A 17,990-nucleotide genomic window follows, 5' to 3' on the forward strand; every position below is an offset into this window, starting at 1 on the left:
TGTGTGTGTGTGTGTGTGTGTGTGTGTGTGTGTGTGTGTGTGTGTGTATCAAGACTGGGTCTCATATAGTTTAGGCTGACTTCAAACTCACCTTGAAGTCAAGGCTAGCTCTGAACACAGTCCCTCCTATTTCTATTTCCCAAATGCTGGGGTTTCTGGTGTGTGCCTTCCACACCCAGCTTGAGAAACTGTTTTGGAGGGTGAAATATTAATGCTGACCATTAGCACCTGCAGTTAGTCCATGGCTAATTTTTAAAGAGGAGCTCTCACTGCACAGGTGTTGACTTGGTAGTCCAGAACTTGGCAAGTTCCTGTAAATGCCTAGCAACGTCTTGTCCAATGGATTAAAGTTGCCAGAGTCCAGAAAATGGGGTAAACATGCCTTTCCCTTCAAAACAAACAAACAACAACAACAAACCAGAAGCATTTGTTTCATTTTCCCTATTTGCTTATTCACACACTAATGATAATAAAATGTAGCCACAACTGCAATGTATTCATTTGGAACAGGGGCAAGAGACACAGAGTTGAATATATCAGAGAGACATTAAGTGATTAAAGTTGGTCAGCTCCCACCATTCTGACAAGATCCCTAAGATAATCAGTGTGTCGATTATCTTCAGGACTGTGCTCATCACTCGCTTACAATGCCACCAGCAGGGCCAGCGCCAGACCTGCCATACCCATGCTGTGCACAAGCCCTCCACGCCGTGCTGTCCCAGCTCAGCTCAGCTGGTTGGCTTCTCCACAGCTCTGGGCCTGTGGTGAGCAGAACACCACGGTGATGAAGAGAAGCTGCTCCCCTCATGACGGCCAGGATACAGACAAGGAGAGGCCAGCCTCCCAATCTCCCCATTCAAGGGCACACCCCCGGTGCTCTGACTTATTTCTAAATGAACGCCACCTCTTTTAAAACATTTGTGTGTGCATGCGTGCACGTGTGTTTGTGTCACATGCGTAGAGGTCAGGGAACACGTTGTGGAAGCTACCTCTCTCCTTCCACTGCATGGGTCCTGGGGAGCAAATCAGGTCCTCAGGCTTGGTGGAAAACTGAGATGGCTCAGGATCCCATGTCTTAAAGGTCCCATGCTTGTTCCCAAATAACGCCACAGGCTGGTCCCCAAGCACTCCACGCTCCACACCATCACAGAAGGAAGTGGGGAAAATTGACATGGCTGCAGATTTAACGAGCCGAGGAGGGTTTTGCCTGCCTGTATGTGTGTGCACCAAGTGCATGCTTACTGTGTGTGGAGTTTGGGAGAGGGCACCAGGAATGGTTCTGAGCTGCCATGTGAGTGCTGAGAACCGAATCCTGGTCCTCTGCAAAAGAAACAAGTGCCATCTCTCCAATTCCCATAGGACATTTATTTCTTCAACATAGAATAGAATGTGGTAAAACTGCTTATAATACAACTCACAACCTTCCCCCTGTGCAACAGAATTTGACTTCTCTACATGAGAGAGAGAAAAAAAACAAAAAAAGCCTGAGTGGAAATTTTCTCTAAAATAGCAATTCTACCAGAAAGGAAAAAGCCCGGCCTTACCCTTTTACCATGTTAGCTCACCGCCACCCTTTCCCCTGCCAGTCCAACCTTCCCTTTGTCCTTCCTTCTGTGCTTTCGTGTCCTCTGTCCACATGAGCTTTGCTCTTCCACAGCCCTTGGAAAGCTTGGCTTGGCAGAGCTAAGCCTGATTTTTTTAAAGGCTTATTTGTTCTTATTTAATGCATGTTAGTGTCTCGGCTGCTGGGTCTGTGCGGTGGTTGTGAGTCTATGTGGGCACAGAGAATGAGATTCAGATCCTCTGGAATAGTAGCCAGGACTCTTAACCCTGCTCTCAACTCTCTGGCCCATGGGCCTAATTTTTTAGGACATGCTTGTATGGACAAAGACGACACAGGAGGGGTTGATTCTCGAGATTAGATTTAGCTTATCTTGTTGAATCACAGTTCTCAATCTGTGAGACCCTTCAGGTAAAACATGGGGTTTCCTAAACCCTAGCACCTCTACCAACAGGAAGCCCTCTTGCCTGTTGATTTTACGGTGTGAAACATGGCCCACCATCCAGACCTGAATGATGCCACCCAACACTGGGTTTCCTGGAGAGCCCTGCTTGTAACCTATTTTGGAGGGGTCTAGTTTTGACCCAGCTCATGAGCCCCCACCTACATGGATTCACCTGAGTTGAGAGAAAGTTTCACAGGCTTTATGAAAACAGGTCAGAAGGGCCCGAAAACAGAATGACAATATTGAATGTCCTCCAAGGACAGAATTATCATGGTAACAGGGCCCATTCCAGCACCAGCCCCCCCGACCCCCTTTTCAGCTCAGCTGTTTCCACCAGCAATGATGGCTTGACACAGAGGAATAAAACTTCCTGCTAAAAAAACCAGGTAAGTATCTACAAGACAAGGAGCCAGGAAACAACCAATTCAGGGGTATCCGGGGTTGCAAGATTCTCAGATGTTGGCCCTCCGCAGGGACAGCAAGACACAAAGTCCAAAGAGCTTTGGGGGACAGGGCAGGGCCCAGAGGCTCAACAAAGAAACAAACCAGGCCTTATTCTAAGGCTCCCTGTCTCCAGCAATCAAAACCTGCCTCATCTGTACTCACTATGGATTTCTCCCTCAGGCCTGGGTGAATCTTTTGGGGAGAATTAAGAAAACTAAAAACAAATAAAAAACGCTGGAAGAGTAATAAATTAAACACAACAAGCTGAATAAAGACAACAGTCAAATGGTGGATGTGTAGCTCAGTGTAGCGTGCCCGGAGCTCTGGGTTCCATGGCCCAGCAACACCACCACATAAAGACAGAATAAACAAAAGGTCATGGGTTATGTACGTAATCCACCTGGACAACTGCCTTCCGTGTGGTTTCCTTGTGCTCACATGTGACCTCTTCACACATACCCCCACCCGCCCCTGCCAGAACTGGTTGTCATCCCCATGGAAGAGATGAGAAAACCAAGATGCACAGAGTCAACTGGATGCTCTAAGCTCATGCATGCAGCTAACAGATGGGAAAGCCAGAGCGGAGGTTAGCTAACTGTCTCACTGGCCAGATCCTCTATCCTGAAAGCATACATTTCACAGAGGATGTTTTGAAAAAGAAAAGATGACAGGCTGAGCGATCACTCTACCCTACTGCGTTCCTACCTAATTGAAATTCCCCCCAACTTCACCCCCAGCTTCTCAAAGCACCTCTGCCATAAGGCCTTCCCAATTCTTTCTTTTCTTTTTACCTCTTTCTTTCAGATACTGGCCAAAGCCTGCAGAGATTTTCCCTGGAACTCTGAGAATTCTTATTCATTCTCTGAAGCTTCTCCCACCTTCTGCCTCCAGCTTCACTGCCCAGGCTCTTCTGACCCCAACTCAAAAGACAAGACTGTCCTCTTCAACTCTCCCCCTCCTCCTGGTGGCTGCCAGCCTTTACAGCTTGCCTGCCCTGGTGTTTTCTCTCCAACTTGAACAAAATTATCGTCAAGTTTTAGAAATAGCTAAATAACCTTAAAGCATCTGCACGTGCTTTGGAAAACTGGTAGCTTTTAAGACTAAAAACTCCTGCTGGCCTAAGACGGGTGCTTTTATAAAAGCCGCGTCAACAAAACCGAGAAACTTCTTCCCCACGCCAACCTGGATAGATTCTGGGTGACACCAGAATAATAGGGGCCATTGGTTCCCGGCCAGATCTTCTAGCTTTCTAGCTCTAGGCTTTGGAATGCTCAGAAGGTGAAAACTGCACCCGACTCTTATTATCATATTAAGCCAATTAAGCTTTCTTATCATATCAGTTTTGTCTGAAAAATTGTTGTGGCCTCCTTCCTGTCTGCAACCTCACTGATCCTGGAATGCCTGGGGTCACCGGCTTCTGTTTCTGTTTGTTTGAGAATCAAAGCTGTTCTCAGTTCTCTCCCTATCGATTCCTCACAATGCCTCACCTCTCTCAGTTCTCTCAAGAAAGAGAAATATGGTGGTTATCAGGCAGAATCCATGTCCATTTCAAATGCTTGGCTATGCTCCCCACTCATAAGGTTTGGCTGAAAAGACATCAGAAATGATCTGAGACCATTCCAGTGATACTTTAAAACTCTTATCTCACTTGTATGAAGGCGTCCTCTTGGTATTTTCTTCTCATGTTCAATGGCTATCCTCCCACAAGCATGGCAGCCACTGGGAGGCTCCTTCCTTCCTTTGGCTGCTCTTAGCCTGTAAGGAACACTCGGTGTTTGGACTATTATTGCAAAGCTGGTGTAATGGGTTCACTCCTTTAATTCACCAAGGGCATGAGCCTTCCCTTCCTGGACCACTAGCACCAGTTACGACGAAGTTCTTTCTGTCAAATCAGTCAGGCCTGTCTGCTTACCCACTCAAAAAACAGGCACATCAGCAGAGCACGGTGGCACACGCCTGTAATCCCAGCACCCAGGGAGGCAGAGGCATGTGGGATTATTTGATGTTTGAGCCCAACTTGGGCTACATTATCAGTATCAGGAGACCTATCTCCAAACCAAACCTAACCAAACAAAATGATGGGAACCATTCATACCCCTCTGGCCTCCCAGGAAATCTCACTTCTCAATATCACTTGTGAAATACGGTCTTGACACTCCAGGTAACACTCCATTTTTTTCTTTCTATGTCTCTTTTACCACTTAATGAGGGCTCTGTTAAAGTAACATATAGTAATTGTATGAGTTTCCAGCAACAGAGCAGTAAAATGATAATAAAAGTTACTCGAGGCTCAGCGGAGGGGTGCTTGCCAGGCATACAGAAGGCTCTAGACTTGATTTCCCAGCAAAACAAAAGGAAAAGAAGAAAACATAAATACTCTTTCCCATTGTGCTGGATATGGCTCAATCCCAAAGTCCCAGAATTCAGCAGCTGGATAATGTGTTTGTGGCTAGCGAGAGCTATGTAATAGGGGGAAAAAGTTACAATCATTTTAATGGCAAGAGATAGCTAACGGGTAGGTAGCATCTCTCAGATTTTGGTACACCGTTGCACTGGTGTGTTTTAATTTGGTATGGGCTTCAGCAGCTGGTCATCTTTGGATCATTGGAAATCTGCTTCACTCTTATCCTTCCAAGTTATCTTTCTTGGAATTACCAGGTCATACTGAGTTCTCCAGGCCTCTGAAGTCAGCTTCCAGGACAGTTGTCTGGCCTGCCCCACCCTGCCAGGCCTCTCCTGGAAGGCCTTGTGACTCCTAGCCTTCGGGAAGGCCATCCCACTGCTCTGTGGAAGCACCCGCAGGCACGCCTGTGTAGGCAGAGGATGGCCCCAGAAGCATCGCTGCGGTCTGCTTGGCACCGCTGTCTGGTGTCTTTGTCCTCCTTCTTGCTCTGTAATCAATTTCAACACCTCAAGGAAGCTACAGCCTCTCTTCCAAGATACCCAACAAGGTCCCCATCACAGCACTTCCTTTTCTTCCTTTTCGATTTCATCAAGGACTCCTCAGAATCCTGCGCCCTGAGCTTCACGGAGCCCACACAGACTTAGATTCAGCTCACAGCGCTCTGTGCCTCCACTCTGTCTGAGTCCCTTTCTAGAGACTGCAGTTACTGTTCTGTTTAGGAGGAAATGGCACAGCCAGGGCCAATGGTGCCCACCTGTAATCCCACACTCAGGGAGGCAGAGGCAGGCTGATCTCTGTGAGTTTGCTACCACCCTGGTCTACAAAGGGCTACACAGAGAAACAATGTCTCAAAACACACACACACACACACACACAGAACAAAAACAAAACAAACAAACAAACAAAAACTGCCCAAGCTAGCAGATAATAAAGCTCAAAGAAACAGTCAAAACCACAGAGCCCCAGCTCTGGCCCAGGCCTACCTTCAGCATTGAGGTGCATCGTCTCCAAGGGTCCAATGAATGCATAGCGCATGCCCAGCCCATCTGACATGACCAGGTCCAGGTCGTTAGGAGATACTATTCCTTCCTGCATTGGGGGGGGGGGGGGAAGGCAGAAAACACAGGTGAGTTCTTTGCAAAGGCAATTTTGTTAACATAGCTTGTTCTAACTTCTTGTAAGCAGTAACCACACACACGCGCACCAAAAACAAAACAAACCACTTGCCAATGCACTACAATATTTTAATGGATTTTGTACAGCCAGGTTATCCTATAAGCATGGGTCCTGAAAAAGACAGTTATGGTACAAATACTGAGACCTGCAGTCTGTCTGTACCCCTTCTCCTCTTCACCAGCCCCACACGTCACCCGGAGTTTTGGAGACAGCAAGGATAATGGAGACCCAAGGAAAAGGCCAGGAGGATTTCTGGATATTTGATCAGGGGGTGGCAGTGTGTTTAAACACCTCAAAAGAATGGGAAGCGGCTGTCAGGAATCACCTGCCTACAAGTCAGGCCTTGTTCCAGCTCTTAATGAGTTTGTAGGAAATGCCATTCTTTGATGAAACACAGCTTAGGATGGGTTTGTTTGCTGAGGTGGGGCCCTAGAGGTTTCTGCAAATGTGAACTGCCAAGCAAGAAGAAAGCTGGTGTGTGTGTGTGTGTGTGTGTGTGTGTGTGTGTGTGTGTGTGTGTGCTTAGAAAGCCAGCCAATTTGTGTGTGTGTGTCTGGGCATGGGGCTGAAATCATTAGTGGTATATTCTGACAATTCATCCCAGGTTTACTTCCCTGCTGGGGACCTCTGTATCTTGGGCATCTCAACTCTTGGGAAGACAGATATGAGGAAAAAGAAACATTTCCCCAAGACTCCTGCTGGCTAGACTGGCAACGTCCCTTTGGAACCTGCCACCCAGGGCCTCATTCCTGGGCTGTTTCTTTTAGGGAGGGCCCTGTGGGGCCTGCTATCTGTAGGGCCACTAACCATGCCACCTCTCACATAAGCAGCACTAGGGTCCATTGTTAGCTCTTAGCTGGAGAGCCCAGTTCCTATATGGAGATCCATGCATACCCTGTCACCCCGTGTACCTTGCTCCTGGTGACAAGCTCAGGCAAGCAACCCATCAGACATGTCACCTCAGTCTGGGTTTTAGATCTCTCCCTGAAAGGACTGTCTGACCTCCTTCTTAAGGATGGGCCTTTGCCAGACTGAAAAAGGAATCTGAAAGTTCATCATGGTCTTCATGGCTCCACAGGGAGGAACCCTCTGTCCTTCAGATGCCCCTGGGATTTGGGCCTCAGAGGCTGAAGCGCCCCCTGCTGGCCTGGTCAGCTGGCACGTTCCACTTCCCAGACTCCAAAAGTAACAAGACTTAGAGGGGCTGGCAAAGTGGGTTTGCCACCACACACTGTACCCCAACAAATACAAGGCATGGGGAGTCTTGGGTCCTGTGCATTTGGATCACCCCAGTTCACTTGAAACAGCATCAGCAAGAGGATAGAGCTGCAGAATCAAAATGAAGGAGAACCCACCACCCTGGAATGACAAGAGGCATGTCTGACTGCGCAACCCAACTTTAGAGAGCCACTTTCCATCCAGCTGCAGGCACAGAGAGACTGCGCGTGCGCAAGACGTACATGCCGCCGGAGAACTGTGATAAGATGAGGCATGGGCACCTGCTCACTGTCTTCCTAACGACAACACCCACCTTCTGCAATAACCACGTCCTGGCTTTTGAGACCGGCCCTCAGTTTATGCCCCTCAGCGAAAGAGATCACTTTCTGCACATTTCTAACCAAGCAGCTGCATGGTATCATTCTCACGTGACTTAGTTTTGTTTTTAAGGTACACACGGAGGCGGGGGAGGATGAGGCTTGCCTTCCTAACAAGAGGGTTCCATCCACAGCACCCCAAGAGTAAAACTAAAGAGGCATCTATTCTATGTGTGCTTATAGTTCGTTTATTCCTGTTGATTCTGATGGACAACTCCTGTACACAAGGCAACAGAGAATGTTCTAGAACCCCAGCCTACGTCTCAGAACAAGTGCTGGGACCATGCTCCATCTTCTACTTTATTAGGCAATGCTCTGCCTCTCCCCAGAGCATTGCATCACCCTCATTGCCTTGGGCACCAGCACTGCGTAAGGAAGTTTTCATCACTCTCCTTCCAAACACAGGGTGCCGTGATGTATGGAGGGCAATGTGGGTCCACTGGGTACCACCCTACCGGGGGTTTATTTGGACTGCATAGAAGAGCAAAGGAATTTATTCAGTTCACCCAAATGCTGACAAGTGCTGTTCTTTTCATTCCCCAAAACAAAGCTGAAAGAAAGGAGAGGGCCCGAGGAGGAGAGAATCTCTGGAAGGCCTCCATTAATGTCCAGAACCATCTAGAGACCCATCCGGTGTGGAACTGTCCTTCCCAGCTGCTTCTTCCTACCTGGCAAGCTCTTGCTCTCCTAGCCTGCCTTCGAGGTGAGGGTGGGGGGATTCCTGCACTCTGAGAGCCCTAGAATGCGGTGAGAGGCAGCCAGGTGGCCTGAAGACCCCCTCCTTCAGCCTCGAGTTTCAGGTCAGCATTCCAAAATGCCTGACGTTTTTTCACGTTAGCCTCCAACCTGTGACAGGAACAAACACAGACACCACTAGGTGCTTGCAACGCGATCCAGCTCTTTCTTCTACAATTGGGTTTACTCATTTTAGAGCCAACGTTAAAAGATTTTCAAGACTTTCAAGCAATGAGCTACCCAAAGTAGCGAACTCTTGTTTTGTTTTGTTTTTCCTTTTTTGCTGGGAATAGAAGGGAGCTGGCCAGGCTCACGTGTGCTGGGCAAGTGCCCCATCGATTCCCAGCAGCTTGCCTTTCTTTCTGATGTCGTCTGGAGGAGGAGACCGATCAATTTCCCTCCGTCCTTCTCCCATGAGGCAGACAGAAAAGGGAAGAGTGCTTCACTCTTTATCTCCACTTCTGCATTTCTTTCTGCCCTGTGTAGAATTTCCAAGGGGATTCCTCAAGCTTGTGTTTTTACCTAGAAGCTAATCTAGAGGAAGAAAATGGCCACGGGTATTTCCATTCAACCCTGTTCCTCGCTGACTGAAACTTCACATCACTGAGGCAAACAGGCACACTTCCCCCAGAGGCTGCACTACAGGCCTGACACCCAGGATACACTGGCCCAGTTCTGCTCCTGAGCAAATTTCCAACCCAACTGTACCATAACGCATATGATGCTATGTATCACAAATGTCCTTGGCGGCAGAAGAGGTAGAAATAAGTGCTAGTGTTGAAACGCTATGCTAACAAATGATTCCTGGGACCTGGACAGAGGTCAGCACACTGGCTTGGAGCACGGAACCCGATGCCAGCCCAGTTTAATACTTATCAGAATAGCTATCGGTACTTCCTCCATTTTGTGGCAAATTTCTCAAGACACGTTTACAAAGAACAGTCCCAGGAGGTTAGCAGAGTCCTAAAGACTCATGCGGAGCAGTGAACACTGCCATTACTGTTGGTTCAGAGCCTGGCTTCTGTATCATGTTCTGAGAAGCCTTGGGGTGAGGCGGGCCCAGACGAAATGGTAAGGAATCCCCTTTCTCTGGAAAACTTCTGCTTTTCTCAAGATCTGGGACTTAACACAATCTACACTGATGCATCAGGCTGGGGACCGGGAGAGGCGAGACAGTCATCAGAGAAGTAAGACAACATGAGGCAGAGAAAGAAGTGTTCAGTTGCTCTAACACACATTTTAAGCATAATTAGTGGTTTGGGGATTCTATTAGTGGACACACACACACATCCACACCCCTCCCTCAGTGTCCACGGAGATCTTATTGCTGACCATCCTATCTCCCCTTACCAGAGACCATGGATACTCAAGTCCTTCAAATAAACTGGTGTGGAACTGTCTTAAAGCCTACGCACATCTCCCCCAAAGACTTTAACTCACCTCTTGGTGACTTACAACACCTAACACAGAATAAACGCTATGCAATAATTTGGTCCAGTGAGAAGGTTCAAGTGGGTAAAGGTATTTGCAGTCAAACCTGGTAATTTGCATTCAAACATTGGTTCATGGTCAAAGGAAAGAACCAATCTCTGGAAGTTGACATCTGACTTCCATATGTATTCATGAATACACACACACATGCATTCACTCAATAAACAAGTAAATGTAATTTAGAAGTCATGACATTTTGCTTAGAGAACAATGAATACAACTCTTTGTTCAATTTGTAAAAATGTTTCCAATCTGTAGTTCCTTGTAACCGTGGGTAAAGAACTCACACACAGGTCACTGTTTATACACGAGCTTTATTTCAAGGCAGTGACTTGTGTGACTGTGGGCTGATGACTCTTTGGAGGCCTCAGTTCAGCTCTTTAGACTTCTTAACCAGTTAGATGCCGCAGAGAATAACACCCTGCCATTCAGGCCAGCTGATACACTAAGTTCCCCAGGAGCACCTCCACTGTCTGACCAGTGATCTGTGGGGTGGGAGAGGAAGGGGAAGACTCACACATCCAAGGACCAACAGTAAGGAAGGCAATGCACGCTGTGGTGACTGGGACTCTCACAGAAAGACAGAAGGCAGGTGTGAGCCTTGCATGGCGCACAATATTTGATAAATCCTGTGTCTGTCGCCACTACAGATCACCAGCTACACACACTTATCTTTCCTTCTCTTTGACCATTCACCCTTTTAACTTTCTTAAATGTGCTTTCTTACCCTCGTTTCCCCTTTGCCTTTCCCATTTCAACCCTGGCCACATTCCTTTACCTAACTAAACTTTTTTTCCCAGTTTTGTTCTTGCATTTTTGCTTTGTTGATTTCCCCATGCTTGGTCCTGAGTTGTCAAGTATCTCTGAGTGAATAGTCCTTACTGAGCCACCATGTCGCCTCCAGGGACCCATGCTACCAGGCCTGCAGATAAGGTTCCACATGAGTCCCGCCCTCCCCAACCTTCAGCCCAAACTGTTATGGCGCAAGCCCACTGTCCTAACTGAGAAACTACAGAAAGATGAAGGGTGAAGGGCAAAAAGAGATTGTATGATGAGTAAGTTCCAGACTCTGCTGTGTGGAAGGCATGGAACTCTGCCACCTTTGGTCACCTAAAGGGGACAGGAAGGAAGATGGATTTGTTTTGATATATCACGGCCACTAAGGGGTTACAGGTCAAGGAGCCACTTCAACCCCTATTTCTATGGAATAACCTTGAGAGGCAGGAATTTGTCTTCTCCAGAGGTGCTTCTGGGCAGGCTGGAGAACACAACCCTCAGGTACCGAACTAACTCCAACAGGAGCCAGGTTCAGGGCTGTCCCCTCAGAGACATCATCCCTGGAGCTCCTTGTAGATGGTCCGAAGACAGAGAGTTTCAGGTCTGGAGGCTCAAACTGAGAACTGTTTGGGCTCCATAGTTTCCTAGCTAGAGCACTGGTCTTGCAAACTGAAGACTATTGCAATGCAGTTTCCACAAGAGGTGAAGCGGGACCATGGATTAGTTCTCTCCATCAGTATAGTCTTATATATTCTGTTTCGAATTTTCTTCTCCATAGACATGGTTGCGGAGGTAGGGATGCTAGAGAGACAGCACATCGGTCAAGAGCACACTCTGCCCTTGCAGAGGACCCGAGTTTGGTTCCCAGCATCCACATCAGGTGGGTCACAGCAACCTGTAACTCCAGCTCCAGGAGCCAAAAAAGACCTGGCCTGACCACTCCCAGCCCACCCATGCCACCTTCCGGGGAAATGTAAGGCAGGAGTAAATCTTAATAAGGAGAAAATAAAAGAGTCTGGGAGCTGCCTCCTGCCCCATGGTTACTCACAGGTCTGTGAGCAGCATGGCCTCTTGCCAACACTTACAAGCAGGACATAGACATTCCTGCATGATGACACAGGCAGATTTCGCCAACTTTGGAAGAGCCTACCGAAGCCCACACTTAGCTCATGCAACAGGACACTGAATCATGCTTAGAAAACACACATCCTGAGAGACGCTAAGGAGCTAGAGCCCTGGGGGAAAGAATATGAGATGCGGCAGATGGCCCTTACTGGTGAGTCTGTTGGGAACCCAGGTGCCCCTTGGGTGGCAGGAGAAGCAAGTCTTGTTCTCAAGAGCATTTTATTCATATCTAGTAAGTGGTAAAAAAAAAAAAAAAAAAAAAAAAAAGTCACTCCCTGGCCTGGGGAGGCCACACCCCAGATTATCCATGAAAAGACCCCCAAGGACTAAGACACAGGTGCCAAGAGGTCAGTGAGTTCTATGACAGGAATAAAAGCTACCTCAAAATGACCTGCAATGGGAGAAACACCCAACCATCCAGAAGTCGATCAAATGAACTGAGGGAGCCATTAAACTTCAATGACTACTCGAGCAAAGCATTCATATAAGGGACTAGATGGATGAAAGCCTGCAGGGAAAAAAAAAAAGAATCTGCCTTGGGACAGGGCAAAGCTAGATGTAGTTTCCCCTTTGAATTTTCTTTGAAGTTTTAAAATGGAATTGAACCAAAAATCAAAACAAAACAATTATAATTTCCATAGCATTTTTTAATCAGTACATCGTGTAGATGACCGTGTTTTCTGGGAGATGATGAACCATCTTACAGAGTCTGAAGGACAAGAAATGTCTTAACCTTAAAACCAAACACAAGAACAAAAAAGTGGCCTCAAGCTTACAGCGATCTACCTGCCTCTGCCTCAAAAGTGCTGGGATTACAGGCGTGTGCCACCACGCCCAGCTAGAACCACTAAGTTTTATATTTTGAAAATATTTCAGATTTTGGATGACTTGATTAGGAGCACTCAACCTGAACCACAGCTGAAGGGGTCCCTGGGAGTAAAGTTTGGTACAAAGAGGTTTGACTGAAAAAGTACAAGCCTCTGGCACCAAAGATACAGCACAGAGAAAGCTCTGTCTGCCTCTCCCGAAAGAACCAGATGTGCTGGGCCACAGCTGTTATCTCAGCACTCACACACGAGGGTGGGTGGGTGAGACCAGCCTGGACTACACAGCAGGACCCTGCCTTTAGAACAGAAACCAACAAAGATCAAAAGACATCTCAAAGAGTTTCAGGTCCCAGTGGCTCCGAGCGGCTTCCACTTTGAGCTGGTGGACGGTGGCATCTCACCAGGCGACAAGGTGCCCTGCTCTTGGGACCTGACTGCTCCTTGAACACTCCCTTTCTTCCTCCACCTCAGAGACCCTGTCTACTAACTCCCCAGCTTCCACCAACATTTACGACCGACTGCTCACCTGTGTGAGGGTTGGAAGGGTGGTATGGAAACCGCATTTTCACTTACAGCTTGCCAGCACGCCTGCCTGCTCTTCATTCCTCCCTTCCTTTGGCTCTCAAGCATTAGTCGAAGAGACCCCGCGGTTGCGCTATTTGTTTGGGCATTTTGTTTTGTTTGCGGCGCCAGGCACTGAACCTAGGCCTTGAGCGAGCTGACAAGTGTTGTGCTGCTGAGCTACAGCCCAGCCTGGTTAGCTGTTTAAGGACATGGTGACATCTCTGAGATAATAAACCGGAGACCAGCTCTCCATTCTGAGAGGGTTTCCACAGGGTCGTTCACTGATGGGGCTACTTATAAAATGCTAACAAACAAGTCCTGTTACTGAACAAGTGGTCTGCTAAAATAAATAAATAAAATAAAATAAAACAAGGCTAGGACGAGTTCTAATGCAGACGATTCTCGGCCAATAGGCTCGGCTGCGGCAGCAGCTGGGGACAGCCTGCAAATGGCTCTAAGGTATGAATGTGCTCCCCTGAGAACGCGCACAGGGCCAAGCGGCTCCGCAGGCAAGAGGAAACCTGAAGAAAAGCCAGCTGAGTGACTTGTCCCTGTCTGAGGAGAAACCTCCACAGTGTCCCCTCTTTGCCTGGGGCTTCCCACTCTTTCCCGGAAGAGGCCTGCACTCCCGGAGCCCCACATCCCAGCAACTTTTTGTGTCCCAATCCTAACATATTTCATGTGGTATCTAGAGTCTTCCCCCCAAAAGGCCACGCTGTCTCTATGGAATTTGACAGAGATCACACTGGATCTAGAGGTCTCCTGCTGGGATGGGGTGGGCACTTAACTGGAGCAATTCTTCTAATCCATGAACACGGGCTACTCTTCCATTTGTGTCCTGCTTTTCTTAATCAGGGTTCTACAGGGGTCAGACACAGACATGCCATTCACTTGGCCAAATTTATTTTAAGTATTTTCATTTCTGCAGCTATTATAAATGAAGTTTTTGTTTGTTTGTTTGTTTGTTTGTTTGTTTTTTCGTTTTAATTTTTGGATACTTTGCTGTCAGTGCATAGAAAGGCTTTTATATCCTGTAAGAACTTTCAGCTTCATAGTTCTGCCTGTGGACTGCAACGTCATCTGTCCTAACAGGGTTTTTCCTCTGTGGCATCTTTAGTGCTTTCTGTAACAGGACCACATAATTGGTGGAGGTGATCTAATATCTCTGTTTCCATCTAGACGCAACTTATTTCTTCTTTTGCCTCGTTTGCCTGGCGAGGATATCTAGTGCGATCTCCAACAGGCGCAGTGCAGTGGGCAGCTGTGCTTGTCCTTGATCTTGGACTGATGTGTGGACTCTGACTTATAACGCTTGCTGTGGGCTTGTCTTACATGGCCTTTGTTGTGCTGCACTTCATCTTTCTGATTTCTTTTCTTTGAGATGGGGGGAGGGAGGAGCTTTACTATGTAAAGCTGGCCTTGAACTCATAAAGATCTACCTGCCTCTGGCTCCCAAGTGCTGGGATATCCAGCCAAGGCACATGGGTTTCTTTGCCTAACGTATAGACTTTGGGGGTTGTTGTTTATCACAGGAGGATGCTGAATTTTGGCAAATGCTTTTTTGGCACCTACCCAGAGGGTCACACGGTTTTGCCCTTGAGTTCGGTGGTGTACTGCACTTACAGATCTGCATGTGTGTGGAACCATTCCTGCATTCCTGAGATAAACCCCACTTGATGGCATGGGCGACCGTCTGCACACGCCATCTCTAACATTCAGATCACTGTTTCCGTGGAGATTTTCAGAGAGCCAGAGTATAGACATCAGCTGCTCTACTTCCGGAAGCCTCACCTGGTGGCTGCCAAACGGTGCCGATTTGCAAGTGTGGCTCTGGTATAGTTCTGGGCTCCCTCAAAGCTCTCCTCCTCAGAAGGGGTGCCTGCTCCCCGCGCCTCTGCACAGAAGCTCACCCACAGGGAGCTGGTCGTAGTGAACAGAGTCATTCGTCATCCTGACAGATATACTGCCGGACACTGTCACTGTGCTGAGCTCAGAGATCTGCCTGCGTCTGCTTCCCTGAGTGCTGGGATTACAGGCGTGTGCCACCATGCCAGGCTGCATTTCTTATAAGCACCCAGGTAAGGTTCATAGAGCCTGCAGCAGAAGCGGGCTACCAACCAGCTGGAGTGTGCGGACCAAGCCACTTCACTATGGTCAGTCTCCTACTCTGTGAAGTCTAAAATAATAGCGTGTTTCTCAAGCTGTGGAGAACTGACTGGCGGATCTGAAAAGATCCAATCACGGGAAATGGGAAAGAAAGCGATTGTTCCGGGTGGGCCCAGCTGATCTTAATTCTCGAAGCAATGCTGAGTGAGTAATCAGCTGCTAATCTGACAGCATGATCTTTGAAATACAGTTTGTTAACTGGAATAGCCCTCCCAGCACTTGGCCTCATATTTGAAGCGAAGGTCGATGATGGAGTTCTAGCACCCTCAAGGTGTCTCGGTCAGACGCCACAGACCATACCCCTTGTGAAAAGCCAAGAGGCTAAGAACTTAATCCAGTCTCTCAGGATGCAGGGGTCCACAGACCCTCCCCACGACCCAGCATGCTGTGTACTGACTTTAAATTGGGTGTCTTGTGTGCTGGTTAATGCTGGAAGACTGTATGTATGTAGGCTACCCTTCCTTTTCCTGCCCGAAGACTAGACTCGCCCAAGAGGAAGACAACTGCCTTTGGTCTCTCTTAAGTTTATGAAACTAAGCCTGCCTACCACAGGGTGAAGACCGTGATGCCCCCACACCTGGGCAGACCTTGTCACAAGCTGTTGTCCGTATCCTGAGTCCATTCAACTTGCAAAGAGAGTGGTTTACAGACCACTGTCTGTTTTTCTGGTCACTCATTCTGCCTAAAATCACTGCCCCTCAAATATGTTCTATAGTCCCTCACTTCCCTCCCCCTTACAAAGAAGGGCATACAGGCATTTGAACCTCACTGTCCTGTGATGTCCCTCTGGTAGGGTAATAAATTCGCACTTGCCACTTGTCGATCTATTCTTAAACCCTTCAAGTGCAAAGGGAATGCTTTCTCTTCGACCTCACAGCGCCCTGAGAACAAGAATCCTGCTAGGGATTACACCGCTCAAGAGGATAAAGCACAAGGCAAGCAATTTCTAAGGATTACCACCAAAACATGCCAACAGGCTGAGAACCTGGTGATGGCTTCATGAGTCATTCCAGGTTCCTCCACCTCCTTTTCCCTGATGGGGAAAGAATTTACGGGCAATAAACTCAGCTATTGTCTGGCCAAAGAGTTTTCATCACAACACAGATTCCCTCACTGCGCTAATGCCTCGGGACTATGAACTTGAAATTACATTCCCAGCCAAAAGGATCTCATTACCCAGTGACCCAGCCCTGGCAGGAAATGCTGGTGTTACTAGACTGCAGCCAGACCTGGCATCTGCCAGTTCATGAAGGTCTTCTGGGCCCCAAATATGAAGTCAAACTAGGAGAGAGGACAAAACAGGACTAACATCTACTGGACAATACTTCCTTCATATCTTTGGATACCATTCTTCGCCAGAAAGCCTGAGGTGTGAGGACAGCAGCAAACAGCACGACACGGCCAGGGTGTGCAAAGGCAGGACCAGAGCACTCCTTTCACTCCCACGCGTTCTCTTTCTTACCTAGAAATGCTGCCACAGCACAGTGACCCCTTCGAAAACACCTGCTGTGGACAGATCCCCAGGAGAGCCTTCTGCCTATCATTCCTCCCTTTTGTCTTCTCTGAGAATTGATCTTGATTGCTCAGCTGCAAAACTTCAAATACGCCCTCCATAATTACTGACTGGAATTTAAAACTGCAAAAATAGACACCAATCAATGAAAGAAAAGGTTCTACTGTTTAGACATTAAATGCTCCCTAAAAAGGACAGAGTGTTAAAGCCTTAGTCTCCAGCTCGGCACTATTGGGAGAAGGTAGAGCCTAGTCTTTGGGTCAGGAGAATGTGCCTCCAGAGGGATACAGGACCCTGGCCTTCCCCCACACACACTTTTTATATCCAATCTGATCACCATGACATAATCAGGCTTCCTCTTCCACATGCTGATATGCTGTCTTGCAACAGGCACCAGCCAATCACAGACTGAACCCCCAATATTTTAAGCCCAAATAAACCTTTGTTCTCTTGAAGTTGCTTATCCTCGGGCACTTTGTTACAGCAATGGAAAGCTGACTAACACAGTTTTGCTTCTCAAAATAAAATTTGCAAACAAATAAAATTGACAAACCCTACACAATGAAATAAAAGAAAAGCAGACACAAATCATGTTTTTCAGAAATAAAACCAGAGATCTCACTCTAGACTCCGAAGCCATAAAATGGATAAAAGTAATTTTACCAACAACTTTACACTTATAAATTCATTACCTTGGAATGAATGGACCCATTTCTGAAGCAACCATGAACAATCCAAACTCAGTCAAGAGGAAAACAGACAGCAATTCTATAACTAAAAAAAACTAGATTTCTGATTTAAAAGTTCCTGAAAGATTTCTCCAGCCTCAAATAATTCCACTATAGATCTACCAAGCATCTAAAGAAATAAATCTCTTTCAGAAAGGGAAGAACCTTTCATAATCCACAGTCATAATCTTTGTAATTCTTTACAAAGAACTACCCTGAAATCGAAGTCACACAATACAGCAGAACACCAGTAAATGCCTGCTGTGAATTCAGAAATAAGTAAGTCAAACTCAGCAGAGGGTAAACAGCATGTCACACGAGAGTGTGCATCTGTGCGAACATGGAGGACAGGCAGACCACAGCAGAGTGAGCATCAGTGCAAACATGGAGGACAGGCAGACCACAGCAGAGTGGGCGTCCGTGCAAACATGGAGGACAG

At 47.4% G+C, this 17,990-nt stretch overlaps 1 protein-coding gene across 1 annotated transcript in view; it reads right to left on the reverse strand.

Moving 5' to 3' along the window:
- Window positions 1–17,990, reverse strand: part of Cryl1 (crystallin lambda 1) — a 111,483-nt gene that overhangs the window by 2,709 nt on the left and 90,784 nt on the right. The window contains exon 6 of the mRNA XM_055616822.1: window positions 5,838–5,943. Coding sequence (XP_055472797.1) covers window positions 5,838–5,943 — 106 coding nt within the window. The remainder of the gene's footprint in view (window positions 1–5,837; window positions 5,944–17,990) is intronic.

The sequence above is a fragment of the Psammomys obesus genome, unplaced genomic scaffold, assembly GCF_907164565.1.
Source record: "Psammomys obesus unplaced genomic scaffold, mPsaObe1.curated_primary_1811, whole genome shotgun sequence".
In the NCBI taxonomy this organism is placed as follows: domain Eukaryota; kingdom Metazoa; phylum Chordata; class Mammalia; order Rodentia; family Muridae; genus Psammomys; species Psammomys obesus.